Source organism: Macrosteles quadrilineatus, unplaced genomic scaffold (genome assembly GCF_028750875.1).
Source record: "Macrosteles quadrilineatus isolate MER2022 unplaced genomic scaffold, UCM_ALF_1.0 Scaffold_8__2_contigs__length_117827958, whole genome shotgun sequence".
NCBI classification, from domain to species: domain Eukaryota; kingdom Metazoa; phylum Arthropoda; class Insecta; order Hemiptera; family Cicadellidae; genus Macrosteles; species Macrosteles quadrilineatus.
The window spans coordinates 22,331,446-22,345,818 of record NW_026542601.1 but is presented as its reverse complement, the minus strand read 5'-3'; the positions used below and the strand labels follow the sequence as shown (position 1 = coordinate 22,345,818).

Genomic DNA, 14,373 nt, shown 5'->3' with positions numbered 1-14,373 from the left:
TTTTTAAGACAGCAAAGCAACTAGATTGGATTTTGTGTATATACTTACTGTAACCTGGTGTTTGATGATCTGTGTAGCTATGATAACGACTTCAGATTAACTATTTTTAAAAAGGACAGTTTCTTTTTTTATCTCATTGTTCTATTAAAAACCGTTTGTCTTGGATAAACTCACTCAATTACAAATCTTCAATGTTTTAGCACTCCTTAGCAAGTATTTTATCGTACTTTATATGGTATTGATTCGTATGTAAATAAATGCTTCTTCCACATAAAAAACTCATAGTAGCGTTTAGGAACCGCCATGCTATTAGAACTCAAATCGTTTACAACTTCAATACTATTCGCATACTGTGTCCCGAGCTTGCTATCAACCTGCGATAACAACCGGTATATAGCTTGTCTATGTTTGTTCACTTCATCAACTGTTTGCAACGGTGTTGATGATATTTCTCGGAAATCAGTTCAAGATTGTATGCCACAGTTACAACAGGGAAGAACACGAAGACATGCCATAGAAGTTTGTACCCGTAGGTTTTCTGTCGCTTTGTTAACCTTCCTGTATTCGTATCTGTTGTTCATTGATTAAGTGTCGTACTCTGAGTATTCAGGATGAACCGGAATGTAACCAGATTGTACAGAAGAGCCCAGCGGACATGCGCCAGATGTCGTAATCACGGTCTCAATATCCTTGTGAGGGGCCACAAAAGATACTGCAAATACCGACACTGCGTCTGCGACAAATGCTATCAAACTGCGCAAAGACAAAAGGTAACCAAACATTTTCATCCCGGGGCATGGTGAGTGTTTGCGGTTGCCAGAGTATGGGTGTGGGGGTATGCGTTGATTTCCGGCACTCCCGAGGACATTTTATTGCTTTCGATGGTTTTTCTTGCTTGGTTTTGTGCAATAATATACTATTCTGGAGTAGGCACAAGAAATTATATAACAATAATGTTTTGTTAAAGTTCAGATTGTTCACATATTTGTGTTGCTATTTCTGTCATACAATGGATTACGTTAATTGTCTAAAACATAGTTTAGTATTTTCTCTGGTGGTAAATTCAAATCATAAATAACTATTTTGGTTTGGAAACATCAGATGAGAGTACTTATTTTTATCTTAGTAGAGTGTTTGATCTTGAGAAAAAGCACAAAGTGTTAGAAATTCTTTTTATAATTTTAATTTTCGTATGTCTTCACCCCTAAAGGAATGGTCGACCTTGTCTTATAACTCTAAGATCTTTTGTTAAATGTCATCGTTAATTGATTGCACAATAGCAAAAATCAAAATCAGGGTCCAGAAACGATGATCTTGCTTAGAATGAAACCAGCAAACTCCATATTTAAAGACAAGCCTTATCAAATCAAATCCACTTTATTGTCACATAGAAACATTTGTACACAGCAAAGCTATTAAACTGGTGACATTGTCAATTCAATATAAACCTAAAAATACAATTAAGTTACAGAACATTTTTGTCTGACTCTAAAACAACAATTACATATAACAATCCTGCTTAATTTTGTAAAAAGTCACTTACAGAGTAAAATACTTGGTTTAAAAGATAACTTTTTATAGTATTTTTAAAACTCTTTAAACGGATTTGGCTTTTAATGTTTGTCGGTAGATTATTAAAGAACTTCATACCCATGTAACTAGGGCCCTTTTCATAGATTGTTAAGTTATGTATTCGGTATTGAAAATTGTCTTTGCACCTTGTGTTGTATGCATGTAAATGCTGCTGTTCACAAAGAAGATCAAAATTCCTCTGAATGAACAGTAAGCATGAATATATATAGAGAGAGGGAAGGCTCAATAATCCTAACTGTTTAAAGATTGGCTTGCATGAGACTCGTGGCCGCGAAAATGTCATAATGCGAACAATTCTTTTTTGAAACTTGAATATTTTTTTCCAATCAGCTGATGAACCCCATAGCTCAATTCCATATTTCACAATGGAATAAAAATAGACAAAATAAACCATTAATCTAGTTTCCAAATCAGTTCTACCCCTTAACACAAGCATTTGGAAACAAGCAGAATTCAGTTTATTACCGAGTATTGTTATGTATTTTTTCCAGTTTAAATTTTGGTCAATTGTTAATCCCAAAAATTTATTCTGTATTTTAGATGTAATTTCAGTATTTAAAAACTCAACTGCAAATGTTTTAGGGTCATTACTTTGTGCTGTTTGAAATTTCATCAGATTTGTTTTTTCACAATTTAGTTTTAGTCCATTAGTACGAAACCATACTTCAAGTTCCTCCATAGCATTGATAGTAAGTATTTAAGTATTAGCTCATGTACACTTTGAGCCTTAAGCAGGGCAGTGGTGTCATCTGCATATAAAATGAGGTTTGTATTAATGTTGCCATCAAGATCAGTTATATAAATTAAGAACAATATTGGGCCAAGGATTGAACCCTGGGGAACACCAACTGAAATCTTTTGCCAATCTGATTGAAATTTTAATGAATCTCTTTCTATTACAACTCGTTGCTTACGGTTACTTAAGTATGAACAAAGCCAAGAAATTGCAGTTTTTGAGAAATTATATTTTTTTAACTTTTCTAATAGAATCTCATGCAATACACAATCAAAAAAGCTCTTATAATCAGCTCGGCCACTCAGTCACTGTGTTGTTGTTTATAAATTATTAAATTAATGATGTTTTTGAACACGAGAACCCCGTTAAAAGATACCAAGTTTCAAACCATTCCCTTAAAACAATTTAAATATGGAAATTTTTGTTTGAATAGGCCTACAAAAGTAAAATTTGAATAAAAATTTAAAATCTTCCAGATCATGGTACCCATTGATGTTTAAGTATCCCTGTTTTTCTCGTAAATGGATATTTAAAGTCCTATGATGATTGTTTTTACTATAACTTTTGTTTTAATAAAATCCTTCTAATTAGTTATTTTTGTTTTTTTTCAGTTGATGGCTGCGCAGACAGCCCAGCGGCGCGCAGAGGAGGAGGATCGACGCAGGTCTAGAGTTGAAGTCGAGGCGTTGAGTTGCGGCAACGTCAAGCGACTTTACAGACCGTACGAGTTGAACTCTGACAAAGACAAGCCACAAGACGCACCTCGTAAGTACCTTACATTATCACTTCAATCAACAATATATTTATAAAACCCAAAATGTTTTACTGATATACCGTTATTGCACTCTTCATTTTTCTAACCCCATTTAATCACCTGGAGAGCTACGGATGCTTATCAACAAACTTCCCAAAAGCATACTTAATATTCATTTGCCCGAAAGAATATCAAACTAACAACTTCTGCGAATTACGAATGCTCGTTAAATCCAGCCATTAAACCAAAGAGGGTTGAATGGGTTGCTAGTCACACTTTGGTGGTTCAACACCATAGTCATGCGAAAAACACTGTAGCAATCAAAGTAGTAGCAAGCGAGGTAGACAGAAAAAAACCTGGATAAGAGCTTTATACAAGAAAACAAAAGACGAGTTGGGATCAGAGTTTGGGTAACAGTAGGAAGAAACTTAGTCTTTTACGGTGGTTGTGGCCCCCCAAGGGAAACAAGAAGTAAGTCAATGGCCATGCAATCACCAGAAAGTCAATATATGGATGCATATTAGAACGAATACTAATCAATAATACTTTTACTTAATACTATTAAGTAAAAATAAATAGCTGCGAACGTCCAAAATTGTTTTACCTCAGAATTTTCAAGGGGAGATAGTTTATGCAAAGCAGGTGGTAATTCAGATGGTAATTGTGTGTTTATAGAGATCGCGGCGACGTAGTAGGTGACGTATTTGGGGGTGAGTATGGGTGTGACGTCATAGAGTGACGTATAAGGGTTATGACGTGGTTTCAAGGTCATAGGTTAGTGTTTTAAAAAAGGAAGCTACACCACACATTTCCAGTGTGGGATGTTACCAAACATGTGTTTTTCATTTATACACTTGAGTTTGTTCTACTATTGGTAGACTACGCAAGCCTCGCTCTTCTACAACGCCGATTATATTCAGTGCTGCGTAATCTTATACATTGAATTGAATTCACTTTTTTAACGCTCCGTTTTTTCTTTTTTTTACAGTAACACTGATGTAACTTTACTCTATAGTGATAGAGTTTTTTAGTTTAATAATTGTACATTCTCTTTGGTGTTTATGTCTAAAATAGCAAACAGGAAAATGCCATCGTTTCTTTAACCGCACCAAGTAAGGATGAGTTAAAATGATAAATTAAGTAAAAATAAATGTTCAATCATTTCCATTCATCGGATTCCTCACAAACAATAAGCTATTACTGTAGGTCCCATGGTAAGACCTACACTTGCACCTAATTGCTTTGTAGTCCCCAGAGGCCAAAAACACCGTCCGTTCAAATATAACTATGTCACCATTAATATCTCAGAAACTACTGGTTTTGGAGAAAACATTAAATGTTGAAATTCAACTATTTTCCTATGAAATCAAATAACAATATATGAATTCCTTATTTTCAAAAACAGCCGCCACTATCCAATGTGACGGCTAACTTTAAAATTTCTTCTCGAACACCACGTATTGATTGTTCAAAATGTAAATGAAATAGTTTAAACGTTTTAATATTTTGTAGTTTTTCTCTAAAACTACTCTTTTCGATATACAGAGTGTTTCACCTTGGAAAAGGTGGCTTTTTCTGGACATTATTCATCCTAAAGCTGCAAAACGAGTACATTTGGAGCTGAAATGCTGAGAGTAAAATGTCTTAACGTTGCGTCTACCTTCTAACATCGTAAAATCTAAATATATAAAAGCCAAAGCCAACACTGACTCACTGACGCACTCACTCACTCACTCAATCACTCACTCATCACTAATTCTCCCACTTCCCATTTACCTAGGAGGCTAAAATTCGGTACACCGATTCTTTGGGCATTAAATAGGAAAACTAAGTAGTTTTCATCCTGATCGGGCTTTCGGGCTCCGCCCCAGGGGCTCTGGAGTTGCCCATGTTAACCTTATGATTTTTCATGTTTAAAAGGAATGAACGAATCTTGACAGCTGTTTCAATTAAACAAGTTGGTTCTGTTCTATGATGTTCAATAGCATTAAAGTTACAAGGATTACCAACAGGGTGCGGCACAATTATTTTTTTTTAATTTATGACAACAGCTAATTTGCAACCAAAAGTTGAGTGAGCGTAGCGAACGAACTTCAACCAGGTGACCCAACACCCAACCGCAATCAACTTGACCTCAATCAACGTGATTGAGCCATGCGAATACTTGTGAAGTTAAACAGGGCAAAGCCCGCGCGGGTACAGCTAGTACAGGATATTCTAAGAAGAAATTTTTAAGTTAGCCACGATTTGTGTGATCATATTTTGAAAAGTTGAATTCATATTTTCAATGTAAGTGTTGCTACATTTTAGTGCCTCAAGTAACTGAGCCAACAGAAACAACTTATTATCAATACACCAAGCAGAATTACGCTCATTTCGTTCCTTCGAAATTTATCATAATCTCAATATACTCTGTGGGGAAACAGAGTAATTTTTAATGTGAATTTGTATGTATAAATATGCAGTTTCAACTAGCATTCGACACCATTATCATTGAAGCAACAAACTGCTTGATTACATATGTAGCGATAGTCGTCCCATTCTTACCTGGTATCAAGAGTCAACAGAGGAATGATATCGCTATCATTTGTTTGATGAGCAAACCAAGAAGATGTTACTGACCTTACCCAATGCAGAACTGCTTGCGAACCTGATGTCATGAGTATTCGTCATTTAAACTTTTTATGTTCATTTGCGTATCAATTACTGATGATTTCTTTTTCTGCATAGGTTTCACTACACTTCAGAGAAGCAATTTGTTCAAAGAAAAACTACGATACCTGCTTTTATTTTTGTTTAAATATTGAAAATTATATGATTTTTTATATACATAGTATACTTGTAATATTTATATTTTAGGAAAGTGGAATGAAAACTACCCCTTTTACAAACTGAATTAACATAAAAAACAACTAGAAAAATATATTCATAAATCATAATTTTTTACCGTTATCATTGCATTTTTTTATGTTGTAAACACTATAATAACTAATCTACTATCAAGAAGTACAAAGACTATTTTTTTTTATTGCAAAAAATGTGATATTTTGTACTGCAGCTAAAATAGCCGTTTTTAAACTTGCTTTGCGAGTATTACATGGTATTTTTAATATCTAGGGGTAAAAATCCTTTTTAGTCCCAAGGGAGTAAAAATCAGCTGTTGTAAACTGTTGTAAATTTCGATTGCAGCAATCCCATGGATCGACATTATTTATCCTATTGTTCTAAGGTTTTATCCTATTGTTGCATTCTTTTTAATGGTTGCGTGCTATAATCAGTTCAAGGAAGCCCACTTTGTCAGGCAACTGTAGGAAAACTGTGTTTTTACTGTGTATAGCTCATCTGTAACATGTCACCAGCTGTCACACATCGCAACGATTCCTGCAAATCTAGGACAGTTCACAGGGAAAATATTTGATTCAATAATGTCATGGACTAACTTTGTTTAATCTTTGATGATGCTTCCTTGGTGCAGACAAAGAGGCCAGCAAGCACATGATGGAAAGTATCGCTCTTTTGCAAGGTATGTGCAACCTGCCCCCCACTGCGGCACCTCTTCTGCACCTCATACTGACTAGAGTATCGTCCAACCCCATCACGGTGTACAGGCTCTTCCTTAAAAGTAGGTGAACATAATCTTTAAAATTATTTCATGTTTAATAGATTGGTTGTGTATGATATTGATGAGTGATTGAATAGTTGGTTTGATCAGTCATTTTATACAAATTTTTAAATTGTAAAAAAAATTATTCTTTATTTTCAGTACAGTATAAAAACAAACAAATTGTGCTTTTTGATTAATAATTATGTCGAAAGATGTTCTTAAAATGTTTGAAACAAGAAAATAATTATGCAGGAAGTAACTAAAACATGTTAGAGCTGTTTCATGAATCTTGTAAAGATGAACTAAGAGCTAATTTGATTGGTCCAATTCCACCAATCAGGTTAAGCAGTCAGACCAGTATAAAAGACAAGGTTTGCATGTTAGATCCCTCTTTAGTCCAAATGTGTTGTCCAGTGATGTTGTCAAGAAAAGTTAAAGCTTTTAATATATTTTAGTGAGATTCGGTCCAGGAAAACTGGTATGTAAATTTATTTGATTTAAACTTTAGTTCATCTAATAGGTCTGTTAAAAGAAAAATGTTTAAACTTTCATTATATTTTAAAACCAGTAAATTTGTTTAAATTAGGGCACATGATTGTTGGTAACCAAAAGCAGTTTTAATTAAAGAATGATGGTGAAGAATTTAAAGTATATTATTTCCAATCATAAAACCTATTTTTTCAAAATTAATTGTAATGAAGCTATAATTAAGAATTGTAGGGAAAAATTAAATTTAAACAAAAGTTTAGTTACAATTTTAATTTAAAACTGTTAGAAATGCTGGATTGGATTGGGAAGTCGAAGTCCCTCATTTAAAACGTTTATTTTTACTAACTAACCTATGGTCGATCGTTTCTTTAGTTCAACCAAGGTTTAAGTTAAACCTAAGGGAATTTGATTTATCTATGGTGAAACACTTTCAAACTCAGTAGTATTGTACAGTTTGGAATACACTAGTCTATTTTAATTATTTGTCAGGAAAATTTACAATACCTTGTGTTACGACTTGAACAGGTAGGCCTAATACAAAAGTCAACAAAGTTCAAAGTGATTCTAGACTAATAAAGGACATAATTAAAATAGGAGAATGTAGAAATTTATGGGGAATGCAGGGAAATTTTAACAAAATAAATATTTTTTATCCCCCTCAACTATTTTTAACAGTGTTTATTTCTTGCATTTATCACACTTTTCTCTACAGCGAAGGAGGATCTGGAACTGCAGAGGTTGGATGATAGCGACCTCACACTTCCTCAGGGGGACACTAAGGTGCCTAAACACACTACATCACTATATCACCCTCTCAGTGTGCATTGCAACGCTTGCCTCACAGCTTCATTGTGTCAGTCCATCTACCCCTACAACTTTGACATCACCTCTACTGTCAAGGCGAAGAGCGATGAATCCGTGAAAAACTGGCCTCCGTCGGACTCTTGAATATGTTAACGGTTTGAGATGTGTTTTCATCAAACAGATTACATGTACTTAAGTGTACTTGTTGAGTAAATTATTTTTTATTGTGCGTGTTACCCTTGAATGTCAACTATCTATCCTAAATCGCCACGACTTATTTACTAATGAATTAACTGAACTGGTACCATGAGTTGATTGGAAAAAACTGTTTAATTTTTAGGAAACTCAACTATTTTCTTATAAAATCAAATAACAATAGCTGTTATAAATATCTGTTTTAACTGTTTACCTTTTAAACAAAGGATAATTATAAACTCTGTTGTTCATCCCAGATAAATATACGTTTAAGATTTACATGACAGTGAAACATAACTTTTAATAGGAACAATTAATACCCCTACATGTTTATGTAATGATTTATGAAAAGATATTTTTTTTAAATCGTGTTTACATTTTTTATACTCACAATGACATTATACATCTAAGTTAGTAAAGATAAACATTTCGTATCATATAACTAATAGCCAAAACTACTACAGTTTTGAGTTTAACAAAATCTTGAAAAAAAACAAAGTAAGGTTGAAGTTGTTAGCAGGCCTCCTAATTGTAAGCCAATTTTAATGTCTAAGTAGGTAACAATTCGGAATAAGAAATTGTTATTGCAGAAAACAGATATAAACTGTGTTTACCTACGTTACAGAGAAACGTACCAAATCATTGAAAAAATAAAGTTAGCTATCTCTTCCTGGTGTCGTAGAATACTATATAATATGCCTTGTTTGCACTTTTGTGTTCCGATAGAGAAAAAATGTCTGAAAAAAACTTTTATTTTTTTGTATTTTTTAATTTTTTCAAAGTTTGAATACATTTTTAGTGAGTTTAAAAGTGTCCATTTTCATGACTCCGACACTAACTTCATATCTCATCAAACAAAATTGCTGCTTGGATATTCATTGGGTTGCACAACACCTCTAAATAAAATGTGTCGTGTCGACTTTTAAATTCTGAGTTGTTTCCTGGGAAAAACTCCATATTGGAAGAGATTTAAAACAAAAATATTAGGCCTAACAGTAATATTTTCATTTGATCCTATTGAGCCACATTGAGCATGCATGAAACATTTTATGAGAAAAATCATTTTTAAAGTAATCACTTTAATATAATTTCACATAATAATAATAAATAATTGTTTTTAATGGTTTATTATCGATTAACGTTACAAACCTTTATTTCTTTATTAGTTGACAACATGTAAAATCAAGAAGTGAGCAAGTTTTCTAAGTAAATGTCAGGCATTTCAACATTGTTGAACAATAGTTGAACGGGAAAACCTTTTAGATAAATATAGATATGAAATATGGAAGGAAAACTGGAACAGTAATTTAAAGTAGTGGAGATAAGGATGGCACTAAAATATTGTCTGTATAAAGAGTTATGTTCAAACATTGTGTAAGACACTCTAAATAATGTTTGTATCTTATCAAAGTATGGAACTTTTTACAACTACTTTTTACATCGGACTGTGTATTAGTGTTGCTAAACGCATTTCATGTCCTTTCAGCCTTAATTTGCAGAAACACCATTGTGGATATTAATTATAACATCATTATTATGAGAAGCAATACCAACCTAAAAGTGTCAAATTGGTTAGGTGTATATTTTGTTTTAATCCGTACACAAAGGATTTCAACGTCTTTTTCCAATGTGATGCTCAATCACTCTATTTATTTAAAAAAAAAATTACGGTATGTGTGTTTGTTTCTGCTTTCTGCTAAGTGGAATCTACTAAACTGAACAGCTGACATTTTGAACACAGGATCATGAACCGTCCAACATATGGGCCAACACTTCATGACTGTAAATACTCTTTTCCTACAGTCACCCGACAAAGTTGGCTTCCTTGTACTGTTTATAGTACAGAAAGCTGCTAATTGCTGCATATTTATACTTTGCCGTACGGTTTATACTTTGTCGTACGGTTTATACTTTGCCGCACATCAGGATTCCAACGAAACAACACAAAACAGCGTGGTTCTATTATGCACGTAATCCGTGTAAGCTTGGAAATAGGTTGGCAACACTTAAAGATAATAATACTATGAGCAGCTGATTGACTAACTACGATTTAACCTGTAATTTCATGTTTATAGTTTCGGTATTTCTGAACTTTCTGGACTTTTCTTTTAAACGTTTTTAAAACGTTCCTACGATCTTAATAAACAAGAAAATACCTTTAAAGCATTTTTTTTTGGCGCGAAAACCACTTCAAATTACAAAAACATACGGAACTATATTCTCAAAACGTGGAGCACATTTCTTGCCGAGGAAAAATAGCGGAGTGATACGGACCGCGGGTACTACTTTCTCTAGGGCACCATTTGTGTTGCCAGCTGAACCTAAAAACGTGTTGTATAGTGTTTGAAAGACTAATTATTTAAACATTTTTGTTTTTTCTGCCCCTGAGCTATAAGACTTAATAAATGGTTTTTACCATGACAGGTTACCTGACAAAGGTAACTTAAAACCATTTACTAATTATTTATATGCTTTATAGCATATAAAAAAATATAACTGTAGGAAAAATATAATGTGTAACACGAGTGAAAAAGGCCTTTGCTGCACTCGAGATCATTGTAAACATTGCTCTCGTGTGCAGCAAAGTGCCACTTTCACCACTAGTTACACAAATAACTATTTCACCACACTATGATGTTTTTAGCTGTTTTACATACGTTAATTGGTGGCTGAAAGTTACGTTTTGCTGGCCATGCCAGCTGTCGTCATTATTTGGGGACCGAGCAGGTTTTTACATCCCTAGGACCGCAAAATCAGCTGCCCGCTTACTTACTTAAAACATGAATGCATATTAAATACACAATCAGTATCCATAGCATTGCAATATAATTGTTTTACTGTCACCGTTGCCTAGCAACTATTTATTATTATTTTTGCTGATTCTCCTCAAATTATTTCTTCACATAACCTTAAAGTTGTAGTTGGGTTGACTAACAGTGTGCATTATTTTTGTGGTGAATAGTGGTAATAAGGTATAGTGTGGTGAAAAATAGCGTTCGTACCACGAACCGAAATGGTTTTGCAGATCTCGATCGTTTTAAGTTCTCGACTTCGTCTCGAACTTGTAAACGAAAAACGGAAAGGCATCATAATGTAAGATATAATTATAAGAATATATACTCAAAGTTATCTATTTCAGAGTACAAATAAAAAAGTTCCAAAATTAGTCTACGTTACAACGCAACGCAAAGTGTTCATGCTGGGTAACAAAGTGCATTGTCACCTAACTGTTGTTTGGCTACAAGTTGCCTACTCCTCAGACTAGTCGGAGTTGTATGTTTGCCTCTGGGATGATGTACTACAGTCAAACAAGCCTAGAGTAGATTGACTGATCCATGACGCGTAGATTTCTCCAGGGTTTGAAGCGACGTCTAGTTCAACAACGAACTGAGAGCTGCTTTCAGACCTGAGAAACCTTGTACTTGCTGGTACAATGACCTTAAGTACTAAGTTGGAAATTAGTATGTTATGTAAATACTGATTTCCCTACAAGATTAAACTCCAACGTCATACCAAACTTGCATTCTTAGTGAATTCCTACAGGTAGCATTTTTAACCATGTTTTAAAGGAGAATATTTGGATCACGTCTGGTAAAATATGTATCAGTGAGTACTTAGGTTTGTTGCTATAAGGGTCACAAATCGGCTTTTCAATAGTCAAAAGCTGTCTATAAAAAAGAGGGGTTTGTAATTATTTTTACGAAATATACTAAAATTGGTTTGCTATAGGAAAATCAAGAATCGAACAAGCAATTTGGAACATCTATTTATCCTAAATTAGGAGAATAAGGAGTAAAACTCGTTCACATCAAAGACACATTTGTATTCTATGAGTAGGAAAATATGCTTAAAAGGCATTTTATAATTAATTAATACTTTGATTGTGCAGCACAATGTCTGTTATATGCCAGCCTTATAAAAAAATCACTACTGTATACTATTTTTTCACAAAACTATTATTAATCATGTGAAAATCAATGGTCAAAAAGTCTTTTTCACCACATTACGATGTTTTTAGCCGATTTACAAAAAAGCATGTCAGCTGTCATCGTCATTTGGGGACCGATCAGGGTTTTAAATCCCTAGGGCCGAAAATCAGCTGCCCACTTACTTTCTTAAAACATCAATGCATATTAAATACACAATTAGTATCCATAGCATTTTTTTTTTACTTTCATTTTATTTTACAATCTGTTCAGTACTGTGAACAATTAGTGAAAGGGATAATATAAATAAGTGTCTTGACCAAGAATCTCCCCATTGAAAGATCTTGCAAAATTAAATAGTCATGTCATAACTAAAACTATACAAATCGGTATGGGAGTTCAAGACCTTTCACAATTTTCAGTCTATCGGGAAAATCACTATTGTCCAGCAAATTAACGGCTATATTTTTCGGGTGGGTTTCGAGTTTTTCTTGATAGTTCTTGATAATTCTTGTTATTTCTTCAATTACTGTAGGTATTCTGAAATCTTCATGGATTGTTCGATTGCAATATAATTGTTTTACTGTCACCGCTGCCTAGGAACTATTTTTTTTTGTGGTTTCTCAAATTATTTCTTAGCATAACCTTAAAGTTGTACTTATGTTGACTATTAGCATTAACTATTATTAGTGTGCATTTTTATTGTGTTGAATAGTGGTAATAGGGTGTGGTTACCATTCATCAGTAAAATCATTAATTGACTTAACAAAATCTCAGCTTAATTACTCGTTGTTATTCCAATAAATCACTGGAATGACTGAAAATTGTGTAGACATTTAATCAGCAGCAAACCTCATCACAAAAACAATCTCCCTCTGTCCATGTCACTGGATGAAGTATTTCAACTCAGCTGTTTGTGGAAACGAGGTGACTAAATTAACTACGTAGTCAAGAGAACAACTTTAGCCTACTGTGTGGGAGGGGTTCCATTTCATATCTTGTAACAAAAATTGTAAAAACCTGTTTTGTTTTACTGTATTTCAGATTTTGTTCTGACTCATTTCAAGATAATGGTTAGAAGAAAATAGAATGTATAAGTTGATTTTAGGTATTCTAATAGTAATGTATTAAACTATTACACCCTACCTTCTATAACAGAATGAGAAAATGCTTGGTGAACTAAATTTGATTTGAAACTTGTATTCAAAGAACCGGGTTGAACAGTCTGCCTTATTATACATTAATAATTAATTGTGGTATTTAGTACAAATCAATCTACAATATTGTGATTCTTATTTAATTGTATATATTAAGAATGGTAACTTTCTATTTTTTTTATAAAGGAATTGTCTATAGCCAAGTTCTACAAAAGGATATTTCGAAAATATTGTACAAACCTGTAACCATATAAGAACTCTTTGATCTTGGTTTTGTTATTTCCTAACACCGTGCCGGTCTGTGGCACAAAACATGGGAACCTGTCAAATTTGGAATTTCTTTGAAGTATGTCTATCTGAACAGGTACATTTTAAAATGAAGTTAAAACGTATCCATGCTAAACTTAAATATATTTAGGATTCGATTTCTAGCACTACGGTTTCATGCTACAGAGACAAATAAGTCATGTTTTGTTTGGGGGAGTTTTGGTGTATTTGTCTATGTGTATATTCTATAAAACTATGGGAGCCTTTAAAGGTTCCTTCCCAAAAAATATTGACATAAATAGGTACCGGTACTGATCATATTAAATAAGTTACAGATCCGGGACCTCATGTTTTACAATTCGATCACTGGTAACAGTTATACATATACTTCAAACCTACTGTACTTCCTACCTTCATGTACAAAAGATTGCTAAAACGTGACTATGGGAAGGCAACAAATTATACTATCCTTCAGAAACCTATTCAAGATTTTCAAAATCATCAACGGACAATTTTTCCCCTCCGATAACTCCCTCCAGTTAGTAGTTTTACATAAATTAACAATTTAGATTTTTCCTTGATTATAATGTTAATTCTTTAAAAAAAATTATTGCCTTGATCGTCATTACAACTTTTACGTTTCGCATGTAATATCAGAACGGGTGCAAGATGGTTGGCTAGACACGTAGGTACGAAAATCAATCAACAAAACAGATTTTCTGCCTCCGTGATCACTTTATATGTTGCTCGAACCATAAATTGCAAACCTCCTAAACCTGGTGGATTGAGTTGTTTATTTCCTTCACTAGAAAATCTTCAAAACTTCACCTTTAGCTGTGGGTTTCTTA

The 14,373-nt window shown here is 33.6% G+C and overlaps 1 protein-coding gene across 1 annotated transcript; it reads left to right on the top strand.

Annotated features, from left to right (window-relative positions):
- The first annotated feature begins 534 nt into the window (after positions 1 to 534).
- Positions 535 to 8,124, top strand: LOC129000259 (doublesex- and mab-3-related transcription factor 1Y-like). The gene is made up of 4 exons (XM_054427220.1): positions 535 to 770; positions 2,941 to 3,094; positions 6,559 to 6,705; positions 7,889 to 8,124. Exons 1-4 carry the CDS (start codon positions 612 to 614, stop codon positions 8,122 to 8,124), a joined length of 696 nt encoding a protein of 231 aa, XP_054283195.1. The 5' UTR covers positions 535 to 611.
- The last annotated feature ends 6,249 nt before the right edge of the window (positions 8,125 to 14,373 follow it).